General features: G+C 34.2%; 1 protein-coding gene across 9 annotated transcripts in view; it reads right to left on the reverse strand.

The window, feature by feature from the left end:
- Positions 1-21,613, reverse strand: part of KCNT2 (potassium sodium-activated channel subfamily T member 2) — a 363,831-nt gene that overhangs the window by 186,980 nt on the left and 155,238 nt on the right. For all 9 annotated transcript variants that reach the window (XM_044266873.1, XM_044266869.1, XM_044266868.1 and 6 more), the window contains exons 9-11: positions 3,703-3,883; positions 2,229-2,393; positions 334-470 (exon numbers count right to left, since the gene is read on the reverse strand). In XM_044266873.1, the coding sequence (XP_044122808.1) occupies positions 334-470; positions 2,229-2,393; positions 3,703-3,883 (483 nt within the window). The remainder of the gene's footprint in view (positions 1-333; positions 471-2,228; positions 2,394-3,702; positions 3,884-21,613) is intronic.

The following is a 21,613-nucleotide window of genomic DNA, read 5'->3' on the forward strand; positions in this document are numbered from 1 at the left end:
GTATTTGTGGAATAAAAAATGTAGTCATTTGGAGACCACTCTAACCATGAGTCTGGATAACTCCGCTCCTCTCTGACAGCTTGAGATAATTACACCATGCCACACTCCTCACTGTGTTGTATGGACATGGTCCACTGAACCTCCTTGCACTGAGAAAAGGAGCAAATACACTGATTTTATATTTTTAACCTTTCAGTTTGAGCAGCAGTAGAACTATGGCAAGACTCTGTATACAAAAATAAACACATCTTGCAAGACTGAAAATTGCTAAAATTCAGAGGAGAGAAAAGATATTAAAGTATTGCAAGATGGAAAATAGATAGGGATACCTACTTTGCTCTCAACAGATCCTGATCTTTAAGGGCTGAGCCTTGAAGGTAGATAACTCGTTGTGACCACATTGGAATCTGCAGTACCCTTCGAACTTGAACATCCATTTCAGTAGGACACAAAATCACCACATAATAATCCTATTCAAAACAAAGTGAGAAAAGGGGCAAAATCATGGTATGCTTTATATTACATAAGTAAACAGAATGTTTAAGGACATTTAGAAATATGATGATATAGAAATAAACTCCTGCTAACAAGTAAAAATTTGCATTTAAAACCTGGACCTATATTAATTAACATGATCCTATAATAAACATAACTATAAAAACCTCATAAACCAACATAAGGTTTTTCAATCTTATTAGTACTATGAAGAGAAGGTAATCAGTGTATACTCAGTAGACATTTCCAACTTATGAAGTTTTCAGTTATATTATAACATCAGGCTTATTCTAAAATATATAATACATACAGGGCAGAAGTACTTAAAAATCAATTCATACTTCAAATTTTTAGTTTTGGAATAAAAACTCTGATGGTGATTCATATCATTTGGAAATATTATGAACTGATAATATTGAAAAATCTCTGATGACTATCTGAAAGGAAAAAGATTCATAAAAATATTGATAATACAAAGTAAATTTAAAACTTTGATATCACATATTTCAATATAATGGTCCTTTGGAGAAAATACAAGAGCACTATGAGTGATAAAATAGTTTAATACACTGGTATACACTTGAATACAATAGGAATTAAATTCTCTGAGAAACAGTCACCATTTTATCATCTAAAATGTATCTAGTGGAAATTTGGAGAATTTTAAGAATTCTCCACATTGATACCAGTCAAAATAAATTAATAGGTGTCACAATTTGGGGTACCATATTTTCCCAAAAATAGGTTTTCTTGTTGGAATATAAGAAGCAAAACTACAATTATTTAATATGAATAATAATAAAAACAACAAATATGCTGTTTCTTCAAAAATGCAAATTAATTTATATGGAAGAAAAAGAATGTATGATGTAATTTAAGCATTGCTTATTTATTTATAAACTATATTTTTAAAAAAATATTTTTTAAAGAGTATTTTAAAAGATCTCCAACATAGTCATGAAAACACAAATCTATTTAAGGGAGATCTAATTAGATATAATCAGTACTGTTTTGATCTTGGGATTGTCAAATTTATTGAGGAATTACAAGACATTCAAGTAGCTCTTTACTGTTTGGACTGAACTAAGTGTATTGAGCAGGAAAAGGATATCACCTAGATCTACACAGGCCCAGTACCACACAGCAAGGAGTAGAAGTATCTGAGGATTTTATCAGCATAGACAGATGAAGAGATTTTTTTTTTCTGAATTATTGTTCTCAATTCAACTAGTTATTGTCCAGTTTGGGGTCACTCATTGCTAGTATAAATAAGACCTAGGTACACTCTGGAAGGAAAAATGGAACTTTCAGACTTCCACATATCTATCAGCAACACTTGATAAAACTTCCAATAATTTCAAGTGAGTAGATGATATTGTAAAATGACGTTTTCATTGTTTGATATGTTAAATTCCACTGTTTCATAAAAATGTCATTTGTGCATTACCCGAGAGGAAAAAAAATCCTTTTAATTCAAAGAAAACCTTTCTTTGTAGCATTAACATAATTCCATCTGTCTTTTAGTGTAGATACAGAAGGAAACTTAAAATACTGTGTATTCCTTAAGCATTTTTTCTATGTTCCTGGTTATATTTGTAGTTCTTCATTTACTCTTTCTAAATTTGAGTGTATAAATAAAAATCCTCCAGAATGCAGGCCGTACCATCAGTTAATTGACTTTGACAATATGCTAGTTATGATCCAGTCAAAGGCGTAACATAATTTCTATGTACCTGAAGTCTTGGGTGAGCATAGAATTCATTTAAAAAGTCCATAAGTAAATCAATCTTCAGTGAACTGACACACAGAACAACATGCTTCTCAGTTTGAGCTCGATGTCGACTATAGTTTCCACCTGACTTCTGTCTCTCCATCCACAAATAGGCCAGCTGTTCAAACTGCAATACATTTTCCACAGATGAACAAAAAACACTGGACATGAAAGTAAAAACCAATGCAATACCTCCTTGGCTTATTAGATACACTCAATTTCTTAGCTGGAACTCACTGAGATTCAAATCTGTATTCCCTTCAATAATAGACTTTTCATGCGATTGCTGTGTAGGTTGCTAATGCTTCTGAGGGGCTTCAGGTCTCTACAGAAACATATTAACATTATTTTCCTATTATATCATAACAGCACTAAAAAGTTTGTACCTCTGATTTATGTCCAGGAAACCAGGCAGCCATGACGTGTCATGCACTGTGTCAAAGAGAAAAATCTCAAAGGCATTTCTTCTACTTTTTCTACCAAGTTCAGCACACGTCATGCAATGTGAGATACCCAACACACAAAGTCACTTTCTAGTTGGATAGTTGTAGTTGGTATAGAAGGGAAGTGCAGGGACTAGAGGAGGGATGTCAGAAAGGATCACATGCCTGACTGAATAAAAGTGGGCTGATCATTTTCATACCTACATATATACATACATACACACATACACTGTGGCCAAAGGTTTAAAACAGAAGTACAAGTTTGATTTGTGTTTCCTATATCCTGTTTCTGGTCTGCTCACCTATGGGCACACAAGAGCTCACTGTAGGAAAGACTTGGAGATTGCATCTACTTATCTTCAGACTCCTTTTATATCTCTTTTCCTTTGCAACCACCTTATCAACTTCCAGAATGTCATATATATATAAAATATATACTTTATATATATATATATATATATATATATATATAAAGTAGTTACAAATCATCCTCAGATTTTGTTTCAGTTGACCAATATATGTAATCAGTTTTTACTTATTACAATGTTTAGCTTTTATATTTCTTCAAAAACCAAAAGAAATCAAACCTTCATAACTTTATTGCCTTGGCCTATCATTCTCTAATTAAAACTATCACTCTGTAATTAAAACCTATGATCTTATAATTAATATAGTTAAATATAACATATGAAAAATATATATTATATATAAATATATATTATACATGTATTTCAAATAAACATCTTCAAGAATTGAAATGAACAATATCAGTTATGAATGGAGGGGGAAAGTCAGTTTCTAATATAACGTTAAAAAGCATTTCCTGAGACCATTTTAATTCACTGGCTAGATATAATAATAACATGTGTTAATATATTACATTAATAAACCACCCAGCATTTCTTATGAGGCATGGAGATCTGATTTTATTAAGATTTGCACATTTCTATATAATTTACACATTTCTATATAATTTACCCTGGCTCTCTTTACCTGTATGGGTAGAACCACAAGAGCAACACAGATCATGGCAACGACAAAAAGCTTGGAGGACCATGTTTCAGGGGTGACATCCCCAAAACCCACAGTAGAAAATGTCACAATGCAGAAGTAAAGGGAGTCAAAGAGATTCAGCTTCTTTCCTATTCGTTCCAGATGTTGGATTCCACAAATGCTAAAGAAACAAATGTGCATTAAATTTAAAACTTTCAAATTGGACTCATTATTTCTCAATATTCTTTTGAAAGTCAAAGCACATTTTATAAAGCCATGCAGTAAGTTGGAACCTTATAATATATATATTTTTCCTCAGGAAAATATATTTTTTAAATTTTTTTAACCAACATTAAACAAATGTAACACTATTTTGATCAATAACCAAAAATTGTAGTCAAAATATCACAGAGTATACTTGAGTATCAGCATGTAAAAGGAATAGACTGAATTTCATGGGTGACTTACACAAACATTTTGAATGCATGCCGGGAAACATAGAGATAGAAATTGCTAAATTTATTCCCTGTCAAAAGAGTGATAGTTGTTTTTCCCCCCCTCCTAGGAAGCCATCTTATTGTATAATGTGTGTGTGTTTCCTATATATATGTGAAAGGTTTGAGGAGTTAACAATTGCCAAGTCATTTTCAGGAGATCAACCACCTGTACAAGGCTACTAAATGGTATAAAAATAAGAGAGCTAGAAATTGTTACAAGATGTCCCCAAAGTAGAATTGTTAAAATAGTACTAAAAATAGCACTACTACTGGCAAAGGAAAAAAGAAAAAAAGAAGAGTCAAAAAAAAGAAAAAAGAAAAAAAAAGGAAAGGTGAGACTTGGAGGGAGATAGGAGATTTGCACATAAATCGGTACATAACGGCATACGATTCAGCAAGAACAAAAAAACAGGTATCGATGCATGTTATAATATGAATAAACCATAAAAACATGCTGAGTGAGAGAAGACAGACGTAGAAAACTACAGACTATCTAGTACTATTTTTACAGAATGTCCAGAAAAAAGACAGAAAGCAGACTAGTGGCTGCCTGGGGCTGGTGGTGGGAATAGGGTGATAGAAAATGTTCTAAAACCGGAGCGTGGTGATGATTGCGGAACTCTGTAAATGCATTTAAAATGATTGATATTTACACTTAAAATGAGTGCACTGTATGGTATATAAATCATTCCTCTACAAAGCTATCCAAAAAAAAAATCAGTGTTTACTCTTGGATACTCATTCCAACTCTATGCACAAAAAGCAGACAGCTCAATTTTGATGACCACGAAGAGGTAATATTCAATGTTTAAATTTGAGAAATTCCTTTTCTATCCTTTTAAGATAGTCTTCCTATTTGTCAGGATGCCTGGGTGGCTCAGTGGGTTAAGCTTCTGCCTTCGGCTCAGGTCATGATCTCAGGGTCCTGGGATGGAGTCCATCAGGCTCCTTGCTCAGCGGGGAGCCCACTTCTCCCTCTGCCTGCCTCTCTCCCTGCTTCTGCTCTCTCTTTCTCTGACAAATAAGTAAATAAAATACATAAATAAAATCTTTTTAAAAAATTTAAAAATAAAATAAAAAATTAAAAAAAATTTAAGATAGTCTTCCTATTTGTCTAGGTTACATATCAAAAATATTTAATTATCTTAGGTTTTTTTTTTTTTTTTTTTTTTAAGGCAGAATCTCAGCCAGTGGGTAGGTAGATGGGTGGGTAAGGAAGATAAACTAAGGGACAGAAGAGAAATAGTAAGGTACTTGTCATTTTACGGCTGAGGCAGAGATGTTTTGTTTTGTTTTGTTGTCTTTTTCTTTTCCTTTTCCTTTTAGTCTTTCTTTCTTTTTCTTTCTTCCTTCCTCCCTTCCTTCCTTCCTTTCTTTCTTTCTTACCTCCAGGTTTCCAGAATGGTTCAGCAAAATTGCCCTTGTTCTATGCTTAGGAATTTTGAGCTGCCAGGTCATATGAGTTGGTTCGTGTCAGTTTATTTGCTCTGCTGTCCCTATGCAATATAATAACCAAACTAATTATAAGACTATTAAGATGGAGCCTTACTATAACCAAATAGAACAACTTTTTGGCAACAAATATTTCTGCGAAGTAGGTTTTCTTATTTTGTTACAAAAATATATATTTGAGAATGTAAACAATTTATGCTTAACTTTTACACTTCAGTAGAAAATAAAATAAGAGGATAAATTCCATAGTTTTAAGGATTCAAATGTTAAAGGCTTACTATATTTTGCATAAGTATATATTAAAAGTCAGTACCTGTTCACAGATAAAATGTCCATTTCATAATTTAGATAAACATTATCTTCATATAAACTAGTATAAAAGTTTCCTGCTCTGTTTCCTTGTCTTCAGTTTGTTCTTTTTTTAATATACCCTATTAATAATGCCCATAGTCACATTCTTTAAACAAAGCTTAGAGGGTAGCTCAGTGGGTTAAGTGTCCAACTCTTGATTTTGGCTCAGGTCATGAACTCAGGGTTGTGAGATAAAGCCCTGTCTTGGTGCGTAAGATTCTCTGTCTCCCTCCCCCACTATCCCTCTCCTCCCCCGCAGGTGTGTGTACTCTGTCTTGCTAAAAATAATAATAATAAAATAAAGTAATTAACTTTAAAAAGCTTGGATATATCAATCACAAGTTTAAAAAAGGCACTGGATTCTTACAGTTTCAGACCACTCTCTAATTTGTGGTGTGATAGATTATTATAATAGCTGCCAGTAAATCAAGCCTTCCTATGCTCACGACTGTTTGCAACAGGATATTGCTGTACTTCCCATCAAAAGTGAAATCTAGTTTTCCATACCCTTGCATTCAAACAGCATAATAACTTATTTTGACCAACATAATATTGTAGAAATGATGGTGTGTGGATCGCAGAGTATGAACTTACAAGACCCTAATGTTTTTGTTCTTGCTGTCTTAGAAGTCTGAGATTACCATGCTGTAAAAAAGCCTGATATAATCTACTGAAGGAGGAGAGGCTTGTGGGAAAGAAAAAAAAAAAAAAAGTCCCAAATGACAGCCAGCACGAACTGCCAGACATGAAAGTCGGCCATCTTGGATACTCCAATTCCAGCCATCAGATGACTAAAGCCAAGAATAACTGCAAGTAAGACCAGCAGAAAAACTATCCTGGTTATCAACCACAGATCTGTAAGAAGCAACAAATTGTGCTGTTTTAAGCCACTACCTTTTAGTTGACTTGTTATATGGCAATAGCTATGTGGCAAATAGAGAATTAATTAGACTCCAGCATCTCGATCTAATCTGGTTTTTCTCAAATTTTGCTCTCCCTTTATCTTCCCTTCACTTACTATTTGGATGGTTTACCTATCATAGCATATTTCTTACCCTGGATATCAACTTTTGCCTGATCTATTTCCTACAGCTGAAATCCTCTCTCCACAACACCAACTGTGACTCCCATTTTTTGAACCCTAGCTCAAAAATGATTTCCCTCAAAGACTTCACTGGATCTCAAGTTCAAGGAATTCCTAGAAGTTCCCTGCTGAGTTCCTAGAGCACATACGAGTTCATGTCTCCTCTAGGTTAACTTTTACAATGATACCTATTTTTAGAGTCTAGTATGTACTTACCCTACTGACACTATTTACACCTACATTTTTATTTCCTAGAGCATTAGCATAAAGTGCTTAGTAGTCACTCATTAACTAACTGCTAAAAGAATTTTTAAAAACACCTGCTTAAACCATATTCAAATAATGTATGCAAGCAAACTCCAGAAAGCAGTTCATTCACGTGTTCCTGTTTTTTTATTACTGCATAGTAAACTCCCCAAAACTCAGTGGCTTAAAACCATAACAATTTATCATTTGACATGATTCCTTGCCATAGCTGGTTAGTTTCTCTGGTTTTCTTGGGCTCACTCACATGGCTGCAGTGAGCTGGAAGTCTGGCTAGAATGAAAAGTCCAAGATGGCCTCACCCCTGTGCCAAATTGACCAGTCTTCATTGTTGTCTGTGTTTCTTGCTTGGTTATTTCTCCATGTGACCACTCATCCTCCAGTAGATTCAATCTGCTTCCTTATTGTCTCAGGGCATTGATAGCAACTGAAAGTCGTTTTCAGACCAAGCTTTATCTGCCCCATTCTATTTGCCAAAGCAAGTCACTAGATCAGCCCAGCTTGGAGGGGTGGCTGTGGAAATAGACTCTATCTCCTGAAGAGAGGAGCTACAAAATTTTGTGATCATGTTTTTCAATCCACTAAACTGTATAAGTGAGAAAACTTACTGCAACCTGTATATATCTTAATAAATATTACTGAATAAATCATGTTATAGCCCAAGATATTTACTTGCCTTGAAGTAACTGTAGTTAAATTCATGCTTGCAATCATTTTTTATAATCTCTATGTAAAATGCCATTATACTTGACCTAGAAAAGTCATGTGAACTTTTCACATATTTATCAATATCACACTTAAGATTCAAGACTTGATATAACTTAATACTAAATCAATATGAAAATGAAGACACTCACACCAGCTGTTAACACGTGTGGTATTATTATACAAAACAAAATTTACATTTTTAAGGACTAATAAAGGTGAATACACTGAATTACTTTTGGAGTTTTTCTCTGATTTTGAATAAGGCTGTCAGCCAGTTTCATTTAGGTCTCATTTAATGGTCACTGCTTATGTTTGTGGATAATAATGTCATTATATTTAAAAAATACTGATGTTAACATATCTTCTAGGGCAATAGGTATTTTTGTAGTAAATAAATGAACTTAGTTCCTTCTTCCCAAGAAAAAACAGGACAGAGACTATTTAAATATCTACTCCAAGAAAAGAGTAATCTTTTTCAGTTATAGATCAATTCTTGTTTCTTCTGTATTCATAACTCTAAATGTCCTTTTATCATATTCAGAATAAAATTCAAAAGCCCCTGGGGCTTCTTGGATGTCATCTTTTAAGACCATCCCTTCCCTCACTGCCCTTTAGCCACACCAGCCTCACTGCTATCCCTGAAATCTTCCAAGTGTCACTCAAATCTTCTTTCAAACTTTGTCTTTATCTCTAATATTTCCAATGTCCACAAAGAATCCCAAACTTCCTCTCTGAATGTTCCAAATCAAATGGTGGCACATACAGCTTTTTTGTTGATCAGGTCACAGTCCTAAAGTCATCCTTGACTTCTCTTTCTTTCACGACTCACATGCAAATGCTTAGCAAATTCCACCGTTTGTAGCTTCAAAACATAACGAGAATTCACTATCACTACTCAGCACTGCTACTGCAATGATCCTTGCCATCATGTTCTCTGCCCTGAACTGCAGTAAACACTCCATCCTTCTCCCAGCAGCCTATGGCCCTCATGCCAGAGTTGTCCTATGAAAACACAGATCAGGTCGTACTATTTCTCTACTTAAAACTCTAAGAGGGGTCTTACTATTTCTCTACTTAAAACTCTAAGAGGGCTCTATTTCACTTGACTAAAAGCTAATGTTCTTTCACTTGCCAATAGCAATCTGACCCTCCCCTACTTTGCCTTTCAGACTAATTTTCTACTCTTCTCTGTGGTTCACTCTGCCCCAGTTACACTGACATTTTTGCTTTCTGACTAACATGAGAGCCTTGTTCCTTGTCATGGAACATTCTCTGACTAGAACCCTATTGCCCCAGATTTTGTCATCACTAACTCCTCACATCTTCCAAGTCTTTATTCTTATATTGACCGTCATATATACTTCTAATCTTCCTTATCCTGATTAATTTAAAAAAAGGTTTTAGTCATATGTTGGGTTTCATGTCCATTGTCTATTACCCTCTATATGAATGGAGGTCTATTAGGACAGAGAGTCACATGCTTCCTTCCTCCATATTGCCTGAGCACCTAAAACAGTGCCAAGCACAGAATAATGTTCATAGATCTCTATTGCCATATTTAAATCACCAAGCCATTTACTGTGTTTAGACATAAACTAAATACAATTCATTAATTTTAAAAAAGCACCCAAAATGTTTATCTGACCACTGCCTTAACTGTGCAGTCTAATTTAAGTAAGTGGCATTATTAAATACTTCTTTAGGGAGACAGGGGAGGCAGGGGCAGTCAAGGAACGCGGACACAATATTCCATAAGTCTATTGGCTATCCAAGCACCTTTTTTTTTTTTCAATTTATTTATTTTCAGAAAAACAGTATTCATTATTTTTTCACCACACCCAGTGCTTCATGCAAGAGCCGTGCCCTCTATAATACCCACCACCTGGTACCCCAACCTCCCAGCCCCCACCACTTCAAACCCCTCAGACTGTTTTTCAGAGTCCATAGTCTCTCATTCTCCAAGCACCTTTTAATCAATATCCCTTGAAATATTCAAGTACTATAAATAAGTAAATTGAGTTTTACTTTCCCTAGTAATTAGTATTTAGAACTCTAGCATTTATTTCAGTTAGTACTACTTAAATAATGTGATAAATGAAAGATTTGGAAATTGGAAATGCATTGACTAATTTATTGAAACTCATTCTGCTTCTGTAATATACAAATATATTGTGAACTAAAAATTTGCCTCTTTATAAAATCAAATTGAATATTCAGATATAAAACTTGTATTTACTCAGTCCCATTACATTCTAAATTCTCTATGTCACTAATGTATTTAAAAATTATCTGAGTTATTGAATTAAGTTTGTTACATTTAACTATTTACTAATCAAAAACTTTTTATCTTCAATCCCATTCAGGACACTGTAAGTGAATATTACAGGACTTTAATACTATACTCAATCAGGTTAGTTATAGAACTGTCATAATATGAAAGTGTCTAGCTTATGTTTTATAAAAGAAACCTACCACTCTCAATATTAGAGATAGATCTACCAACAATAACTCTACAACCTGGACTCCATTGTCACTTTCACATGAACTTCTGCAACTACTTCCCTTTTTCTCTCTTATATTTATGTAAAGACTCATGTTACTTGAAGGGCAGAAATAGTTTAGAAGGGAATTTTGCAGAAATTTGCACTAGCTTAACAAATTCTAAAGATAGAATATTCACACTATTTAAGCAAAAAAAAAGGTTTTCAAACCTCATTGAATCATAAAAATTAGATTTAAGAAGTATTTTGAAAATTGCTTATTCCATGTTGTTAATTTTGTAAAAGCAAGAAAGTTTAGTAAAATGGCAAAGACTGGACTATTCTGATCATATTATATGGCTATAGCATCATTTCCTCATCCCAGTCATGGAGTACCTACATGCAACATGTAGAGAATGTTAGGAGTTGTCTGCAACTTATTACATACTATTTTGGTTATAGCAACACATCTAGCAATGTTTTGAAGTTAAAAAAATAGAAAAATGTATATAATTTTAGATTGTTCATATGTGCTATCTTTCCAAACAATTCAGCTTCTTTTATGAAAGAATGGAAAAGTATTATCTTCAGTGACAGCTATACTTCAGTTAAAAAAAGTGTATCTTCAGGGATGCCTGGGTGGTTCAGTTGGTTAAGCGTCTGTCTTTGGCTCAGGTCATGATCTCAGGGTTCTGGGATTGAGCCCCGCTTTGGCTCCCTGCTCAGCGGGGAGTTTGTTTCTCCCTCTCCCTCTGCACCTCGCCCCTCCAGCTTGTGCACACACTCTCTCTCTCAAATGAATAAATAAAATCTTAAAAAAGAATGTAAATTCAGGATAGGTTAGATGCACAGCTTATTGTTACTTTATTATATAATTCTTAAGACTAGACAGTTTTAACATTGAAATAGTCTTGATTTGCATTATGCATAAGCATTAATAATTCACTTATATGTTAGCTATTTTTCATAGAACTGTGAATGCTACAACATGCTGTATAAGGATTTGAAACTGTTCAGTGATTATAATCCATTTTAATATAGATTATTATCTTATTTCATTCACAGATGTCTTTGGAACCATTATTGAACAAAAACTGCCTCTTCTCCCTGATCATAATTGATGAATTTCAGTTAATTATTATTTTGAGTCCATACCCAGAAGTGATTTCAATGATGGGTACAGATTTTCTGATAAACTAAATCCAAGAATGTGCTCAAATAGACCACACTCATAATCAAAATATTCTATTTTGCCTTATCATAAGAGATATATCTTTTCAGTCACAGGCTATTTAAATTATATCCTGAGTTGAAAATAGAGGAAAAATTTAATAATGTAGTATTTAAAAATTAATAATTACAGCTGGTAGATATTAGTAAATACTCTGATCTTTTAATTTTATAGTTAATAAAATTTAATGTTTTGTGACTGGGCAATAATATTAAAAAGAAGAAAGTTTTGCTTAAGATGCTTGATTTTAGTGAATATCTAATTGCAACAAAATTTATTTATTTATTGGGCGCCTGGGTGGCTCAGTGGGTTAAGCCGCTGCCTTCGGCTCAGGTCATGATCTCAGGATCCTGGGATCGAGTCCCACATCGGGCTCTCTGCTCAGCAGGGAGCCTGCTTCCTCCTCTCTCTCTCTGCCTGCCTCTCTGCCTACTTGTGATCTCTCTCTGTCAAATAAATAAATAAAATCTTTTTTAAAAAATTATTTATTTATTTATTTATCTGAGAGAGAAAGAGAGAGAGAGGGGAAAGAAAAAAAACACAAGCATGGCGAAGAGCAGAGGGAGAGGGACAAGTTGATTCCATTTTGAGTGTGGAGCCTGACACAGGGCTTGATCCATGAGCCTGCGATCATGATCTGAGCTGAAACCAAGAATAGGATGCTTAACCAACTCAGCCCATTTGGCACCCTTAATTTTAACAAAGCTTTTGTTTATTATCCTGTATTGTCTGCCTAAATATCTGAAATTATTTACTCCAATATAAGATAGAAAAAATAAACCAGTATCACATCAATTTCTATTTCTATTTTTGTTTAGTTAATTTGCATAAAAGTTAATCAGATTCATTTATAGTGGTTGACTAGAAATGCAAAGTTGCATAATAATATAATTGTCTTATAATTTCCTTATTATAAAAATATCTACAAATATTAAATAAGAAAAATCTGATTTATATACAACCAATAGGTGTTATAAAACTTAAATGTTTTATAATGTATAATGGGTAACAATATCATAAAAGTAGGTCATGTTTATTCCTATACATTTATTGATGGTTTACTAGCATTAAGCACTGTACAGTATTACAGAGATGCAGATATGAATACAACACTGTAGACTACATAAAAAAGTTTCTAAAATCTAAAGTGAATGATTTTGACCAGAACTTAATACTACTACTACTAGTCATACCATAAATTAATAATCAAACATTTAATTTGTAACTTTACTAAGGCTAAGTTAGGTAAATTACTTAAGCTTTTCAAACTTTATCCTTCTCAACTGGAAAATAAATGCAATATTAACTTCTTCATATGGTGATTATGAGAACAAAATGAATTAATAATGCTCAGTGAAATGCCTGACACATAATGATGTTCAATGAATTCAGTAATTTTGTTATTTAAATTTCAGCCCCAGCATAAAAGAAATAAAAGCACAAAAATAAGTCAAATGTAAGAATGAACTGACTCTTAATCTCACGAAACAAACTGTGGGTTGCTGGGGGGAGGGGGGTTGGGAGAAGGGGGGTAGGGTTATGGACATTGGGGAGGGTATGTGCTTTTGGGTAAATTGGAAGGGGAGGTGAACCATGAGAGACTATGGACTCTGAAAACCATCTGAGGGGTTTGAAGTGGCGGGGGGGGGGTGGGAGGTTGGGGTACCAGGTGGTGGGTATTATAGAGGGCACGGCTTGCATGGAGCACTGGGTGTGGTAAAAAAATAATGAATACTGTTTTTCTGAAAATAAATAAATTGGAAAAAAAAAGAATGAACCATCTACACAAAATAGATATAAAGTCTTTGTTTTGCACTTTACAGAATAATTAATGTACTATTAACAATACATCCAGGGACTATAGAGAAAGAGGGTGAGGATGACAAAGTAGTGGGTCTGTTCCTCTTTGATTTGGTACAAAAGTTATTAGCAGCAAAAAATCATCCATGAATTAATGAGAGTAGCTATAATCTTGTCCAATATTTTCTCAATCTTGCAACTTTCAAGTGCTTTGGAAGTGGCAATATGGGCAAATTAGGAGGACTTCAAAAAGAAAAGTTAGGCAATTTGCAAGGTAAACTCATGATCTTTAACTACATACAAAGAACACCGTCATGCTGATATTAGCTGACCTTTGGAGGGGTCACTATTACCATTTATGGAAACTGACAACTAATTCTTGGTAATGTAGTCAGGGAAAAAAAATAGGATTAAGCTACTATTTTGAGACCAAAATGTCAGTAACAGGCTAGTGACATGTTTTAAAAAGGACTACTTAGCCCTGAGATTGCTTTTTGTTGATTATATGGCTGCATATATGTATATAATATATGTATATATTTATATAGTTTACTGACCTGGGTAACTACTAAGTATATTATCATATGGTAATATTCATTATTTAAATGTTAAAATACTAGTATTTTGGGGGGGAGGAACACTAAAAAAAATTCTTTTTCTATTATTTTACACATACACTCATATTTACTATTATTTAAGTAGATATATAACTTGTGGGTTTTCTGCTTTATGAAGATTAAATACACCTATTTTGAAATTATGTATTTTGTGAAGCAGAAAATTCTTGCCATGCATGTGTTTGTTTTACATAATTATGGTTGACACTCATAATAGTCCACTTAAACTGGACTTTCAAAAATATTCAAAAAAAGAACAAAAACAAAAACAAAACTATTTCAGAGAGCCATCTTTCCCTTATAGTGTAGTTTAGTTTTATGAATACCCACTTGTGATGATGTCTGTTTTAAAAATCACTGTTACAGAATAAAAATCCTTTAGGAATTTTATGGTATGGCACTTCAGCAAGATTTTCTAAATCGAAGTGGACAAGCACTTTAACTATACAGGCTTGAGGACAAAACATGTCCTTAAATACCTACTCAGAATTTTATCACAAAAGAAATATAAATATAGAAAAATGCCTTTAGGAATTAAATATCATCTAGCACTTCCAGAGAAAATAAGGATAAGAGATTGACTGTAGGACTAGAGCTGTGTGAAACAAATGTAGTTTTGGGGAAGTTTAATGTTTGATTTTTTTTTCTTTTTTTTTTTAAATATTGTATGTATGTATGTACCTATGTTATGTATTTAGTGTGAAATTGGGGAGAGAGACAGAGGGAGCGGGGAGAGAGAATCTCAAGTGGACTCTGTTGGAGCACAGAGCTCCACACAGAGCTTGCTCACGACCTTCAGATCAGCAGAAATCAAGAGTCAGGTGATTAACTGACTGAGTCATCCAGGAGCCCCTGGTTTTCAATCAGTATTTATAGATTTTTCAGTCTGACCTATTGACATCAGGAGATAAAGACAATGGATATCATGATATAATGTAAAGGATATTAGGGCAAATTTGCAGTTAGAGAAGGGTGAAAATTATTTCATTTTTGAAGATGTTAAATTTATCATTCCTGTAAGATATATATGTCCCATCCATTGTAATAATGTATTTTATTTATATATACCTATAATAAGCCATTCTTACACTCCTTTGGTAAACCTGACTTGATGATAGTTTTTTTTATGGTTCCAGTATTTTCAATGCTAAAGAATATTAATTTGCTAATACAAAACACTAAAGATCTAAATAATAAGTTATTAGTATTATTCTACTCCTATCTATTATTATGGTAAATAATATTTAGTAAGTGCCCTTTGCTTGTTAAATATTTTATTTTGTATTGCTTTAGTTTTTACTATAAACTTTTGGATTTAGTCTGGCAATTTACTACTATAGGATTTTTATATCCAATTCTTCAAAGTGACCTTGTTCTATGGTTCTGTACCTCAATATATGTTCCTTGAAACACCAGTCTACCACTGTTTATGCTTAGCCAGTGAGCTAACCGGTCTGTGTTGCATGGTTGTATATCAGGATTATGAAGTCTCTGCAGCCATCTTTCTAAAGAACAATGTATCATTAAACCTGTATTTATCAGGAAAAATGGCAACTCTGGGTTAAACATTTATTTATTTAGCGAAAGACTTTTCAAATTATCTTTTTTTTTTTTAGAGAGAGATTCCAAGTAGACGGAGAGAGAGGCAGTCAGAGAGAGACAGAGAGGGAAGCAGGCTCCCTGCTGAGCAGAGAGCCTGATGCGGGACTCGATCCCAGGACCCTGAGACCATGACCTGAGCCGAAGGCAGTGGCTTAACCCACTGAGCCACCCAGGCGCCCCTTTTCAAATTATCTTAATGAGTTAATGTTTATTGTGGATCTCTGAGAATGGAATAATTTTCAAAGGATTAACCAAACAAACCTGCCAAAATTATTAGTCTTGATACAGTATCTCAAAGGACTAGGAGTTTATGAACTAAATGAAAACGTTAGCTTATAGTCTGTGCTTAGCCAGAGTTTTTCAGAATCACAGTCTGGCTTAATTATTAAACAACTGGGGTGACTCTTTTATCTTTGCCCATGCCCTGAATTACACCGCCTTGGATTAACTGTTCATTGAAAGAATTTAACAGTGAAACTGTTAGGCCCTGAAGTTTTTTTCTATTTTTGTTTTCTTTTTTTTTTTTTTTTTTCAAGATTTTATTTATTTATTTGAGAGAGAGACAGTGAGAAAGAGCATGAGCGAGGAGAAGGTCAGAGAGTGAAGCAGACTCCCCATGGAGCTGGGAGCCTGACGTGGGACTCGATCCCGGAACTCCAGGATCACGCCCTGAGCCGGAGGCAGTCGTCCAACCAACTGCGCCACCCAGGCGTCCCCTATTTTTGTTTTCTTTAGTGGAAATCAAAACATATAATTTTAAAAGTGCTTCATTTCTACCTTAATCTCCATTTAATATTGATTATAAATCTTAAATATGCATTTGGAATGACTTCCCGTTTCTTCCATAGATCCACAGGAATTAATAAACCTCAATCATCATTCTTTGGTCTTTAATGAATTCCTATAAATCTAAACATTAAACATATCTGGCAAAGTTTATAAATACAGGCCCACAGCAGTCATATTGAGTAATGGCTAAGCAGAGAGAAAAAGCTTTCTTTCTCTGCTGACAAACTAAGAGAAGAGGACAAATTTTTTCATAAGCACTGTGACTATTTGAAATGTGGATCACCAAATTGAGCATGCCATATGGAAAGGAGAACTCCAAATTGTATCTCATTAAAAAGAATTTAAAATTCTACTTTTTTCTTAACTAGAATACTGTTAAATCTCACTAAGGATAATTTTAGTTAAAGAAACTATTCAAACACTTATGTAAAAGCCATAACCACATTAATAAAAAAAAAAAAGGATTGGGCTCGATTTTGCCATAAGTACATAGAGCCATGATATACATCATATGAAACATTAAATGTATAATTACCCTTAGAAATAAAAAACCCAATATAAAGTATTAATTTCTTGAAGTTTCACTTTACTAAGGAGTCCTCCACTAGGAAAAGCTACCATCCTAATTTATGCATTTAAAATGTGCTTTTCCTGACTTATCTAGTAAAAGAAGGAACATCAGGGTATGAGATAGAAATTAAATAAGGCTACAGCAACCATGAGTGGCAAGTCTTCTTTCTTTTATTAAACACTTCAATTAAAGGGATCCCACGATGTCTTTACCATTCTTATTCAATATATTTCTTTTAACAAAATTACATAAAATTGTAGTTTATGTTTCCTCTCTTTTCATCATTTGTGATTTAAACAAAATAAAAGCATCTGCTGAGCAGTCTTGGTAAATTACTCATAGACTCATTGGCCTACGGGCCATTACTATGATAATACATGCAGATGGAAGCAGAACTTTTTGTTCATATTAGGAAAGATGGAACTATAATCATGTAATGTTCTGTGCTGTGTTCCTCAGGTTATATGCTGCACTGAGGATGAATTCCTAGTCATCCATAATTTTTTTGTAAGACATGTGTACTGGGTCTCAGTAAAAATGTATCTTCTACTGTGAATTGTGAAGGAAGTAGAGAAAGGGAGACGGCAGTGGGATCCAAGAGATGAGTAAAACAAATTAAACTAGGTGAAAATAAAGAGACAAAATCATTGTAGTAAAAAATAACAACATGGTATAGTCAAGAATCAAGTAAAATCATGATCATATTCTTGTAACTCACATTTTAGGAGGCTCTAATTTTAAGAAACAAAACCCTTAAATGGGAAAAATGGAAACCTGTACCACCAGGAGAAAGTTATTATAGTTTCATATTTTTAAACAAAATAATATAGCTAAGACAGTAAATAAAGACAATGTGGTACTTAATCACCTTACATTTCTGTTAACAGGTAAAGTATGTTTTATTTGCTACTTCTTGCTTCCTTGAAAACTTGGGATTTTTCTCCCCTGAATCTCCAATAAAGTGCCTGTAATTTCATTTTTGCTCATTTGTAAATCATATGCATTTGACAAAGTTTTACATTTATTTGTTCATCTATATATTGAGTGTTACTAAATAGTAGGCACAGAATTAGGTACTGTGGTAGGGAAATGGTATGGAGAAGTTGGAATGACTGCTTCCTTGATGACAATTAGAGTCCAGTGAAAGAGACAGAAAATGACTAATATAAATATACATAAATTTACAAAGCATCCTACACCCTCAACTGGCTATGTTTTCCTATAATTGTGTTGACCTATTCAGGTGGATCGGACTTCAATGACAAAATGACATTTACAATAGCACACACACACACACAAAAGATGAGTCATATTTTACTCTGGAGAGAAAAAAAGTAGAGCATTCTAGGAGCAGTAGAACTGCTGAGCAGAGGAAAATTAAGAATGTGAGATGAAAATGAAAAGATGGGGAGAGGGGCACCTGGGTGGCTCAGTGGGTTAAAGCCTCCACCTTTAGCTCAGGTCATGGTCCTAGGGTCCCTGCTCTGCTCAGCAGGGAGCCTGCTTCCCCCTCTCTCTCTGTCTGCCTCTCTGCCTACTTGTGATCCCTCTCTGTTAAATAAATAAATAAAATCTTTAAAAAAAAATGAAAAGATGGGGACAGTCTTGATCATACAGGAAATTTAGGAAATATTAAGAAATTTTGTGTTCACCCCAAGACACATGGAAAATTTTAACAAGAATTAGCAAGCGGTAACACAATTATATTTACATTTCACAAAGGTCAGTCTGGTTGCCATGAGATGAATAGTTTGAAATGGAACCAGAGTGGACCTAGGTAAACCAACCACACAGCAGTCATTATAAAAAGGTTACAATAGTTTAGATGAGTGAGGTGATGTCTGAAAGGAACAAAAATTGGTAGATTTGCAGGATATTTAGGAGGTAAAATCTGTGGGGTTTGCTGATTGTGTATTTTGTCAAAGAACAGGAGACATTAAGAATGACTCCATTCTTTGCAATTACCCCCAAGGAACGGATGGTAGTTACTATTTCAGAGATGTGGACAATTTGAGATAAAAATAGCATAACTCTGCCTTTGGACATACATACGTTGAGGAATCTAAGAGGGTATGTCACAGAAACAGTTCAATATAAAAATTTTATTTAAAAACCTTAAAAACTGGCCTAAGAAAATTTGTCTGCTCACAATTATCAGATTCTTTACGGTGCACATTTTTATAACCTCTGATGTAAGGAGGAAAAGTGGAGGCAACAGACTCTACTCCCCAATAGACTTGTGACCAAACATACACAGAAAGCAGTATGTTATAAAGCAAATTCTGCCACATAAAACGCCTATTCATTCTTGTTCAGTAAAAGCAAAGAGTTTCCTGTTCTTCCCACAAATAACAACAAACACACTAAAAGAAAGATTCATTCTTAAAGAAAAAAAAGTGAAAATACACTAAGGGTAGGTTCAGCTAATGGGCTGGTGAAATCAGACAACAGAATTTTCTATTAAGTAAGAACAGAGTTGATAGGGTCTCAAGACCCTTGTCACCACTCCATGAAAGGTTAAGCTTGATTATTCTTTTTTTTTAATAATAAAGATTTTATTTATTTATTTGACAGAGATCGTAAGTAGGCAGAGAAGCAGGTAGAGGGATGAGGAAGCAGGCTCCCTGCTGAGCAGAGAGCCCCATGTGGGGCTCGATCCCAGGACCCTGGGATCATGACCCGAGCTGAAGGCAGAGGCTTAACCCACTGAGCCACCCGGGCGCCCCTAAGCTTGATTATTCTTATAATCCAATTATGCAAGACCAGATAGAACCAAACAATACTTTCTGGCCAACTGCACAACTTGAAATATATTTTTAATTTCACTTTTGTTAATTTGTAAGGATTCTGACACAAAAATTGATGCTTGAAACTGATGATAGCCTGAGAGTGTGTTCTTGATGAGTTCTTCACATGTTTATTATTATCCCTTAATTTGTGTGAACAAAATATACTACACTACCCTGAAATATTTGTGGGATTACAGAAAATATAGCTAAATATATATAATGTATTCTTAGCAGAACAATATAAAATGAAAAGAAAATTGCCAAGGTCTCATCATTGAGAAAATGCATCTTTCAATGAAATGTTATAGAAGAGGATGAGGGACATAAACAGTGTGTATATCAGGGAGGAGTTAAGATGGCAGAGTAGAGGAACCCTAAGTTTGTCTCCTGCCTTGAATACAACTAAATAGCTATCAAATCATTCTGAACATCACAGAAATCAATCGGAGGTTTGAGAAAACAAATACTGCAAGTCTACAAGTAGAAAAGCGACCACATTTTGGAAGGTAGGAGGTTCAGAATCTTGAATTTCATGTGATACAGCTGTGTATAATATGTCGGCAGGAAGGAAGCCTCCTTAAGGAGCCTACTGCAAAGCATTATAAGCAGAAGAGCACAAAACAATAAAAGAAAGGATAAGAACCATATGATCCTCTCAATTGATGCAGAAAAAGCATTTGACAAAATACACCATCCTTAAAAATTCCCAAGAAAGTAAGGATAGAAGGAACATACCTCAAGATCATAAAGGCCATATATGAAAGACGCACCAGCTAACATCATCCTCAATGGGGGAAAATGGAGAACTTTTCCTGTAAGGTCAGGAACATACCAAGGATGTCCACTCTCACCACTGTTGTTCAACATAGTACTGGAAGTCCTAGACTCAGCAATCACACAACAAAAAGAAATAAAAGGCATCCAAATCGACAAGGAAGAAGTCAAACTTTCACTTGTCGCAGACAACATGAAGTTCTATATAGAAAACTCAAAAGACTCCACCAAAAAATTGTTAGAAGTAATATAGGAATTTGATAAAGTCACAAGATATACAATCAACGCACATAAGTCTGTTACATTTCTACACATCAATAATGAAGCCAGAGAGAGAATTCAAGGAATAGATCCCGTTTATAATTGCACCAAAAACTGTAAGATACCTAGGAATAAAACTAATCAAAAAGGTAAAGGATCTGTACTCTGAAAATGACAGAAAACTTATGAAAGAAATTGAGGAAGACAGAAATGGAAAAACATTCCATGCTCATGGATTGGAAGAACAAACATTGTTAAAATGTCTGTGAGACCCAAAGCATCTACATATTCAGCAATCCCTATCAAAGTAACACCAAAATTATTCACAGAGCTAGAACAAACAATTCTAAAATTTGTAAGGAACCAGAAAAGACCCACAACAGCCAAAGTAATGTTGAAAAAAGAAGCAAAGCTGGAGATACCAGAATTTTGGACTTCACACTGTATTAAAAAGCTGTAGTCATCAAGGCAATACAGTACTGGCACAAAAACAGACACATAAATCAATGGAACAGAATAGAGAACCCAGATATAGACCCTCAACTCTATGATCCACATTTGCCAAAATATGTAAAGAGCCCAAATGTCTACTGACAGATTACTGGATAAAAAAGATGTAGTATGCATATACAATGGAATAT

The sequence above is a fragment of the Neovison vison genome, chromosome 10, assembly GCF_020171115.1.
Source record: "Neovison vison isolate M4711 chromosome 10, ASM_NN_V1, whole genome shotgun sequence".
NCBI lineage: Eukaryota > Metazoa > Chordata > Mammalia > Carnivora > Mustelidae > Neogale > Neogale vison.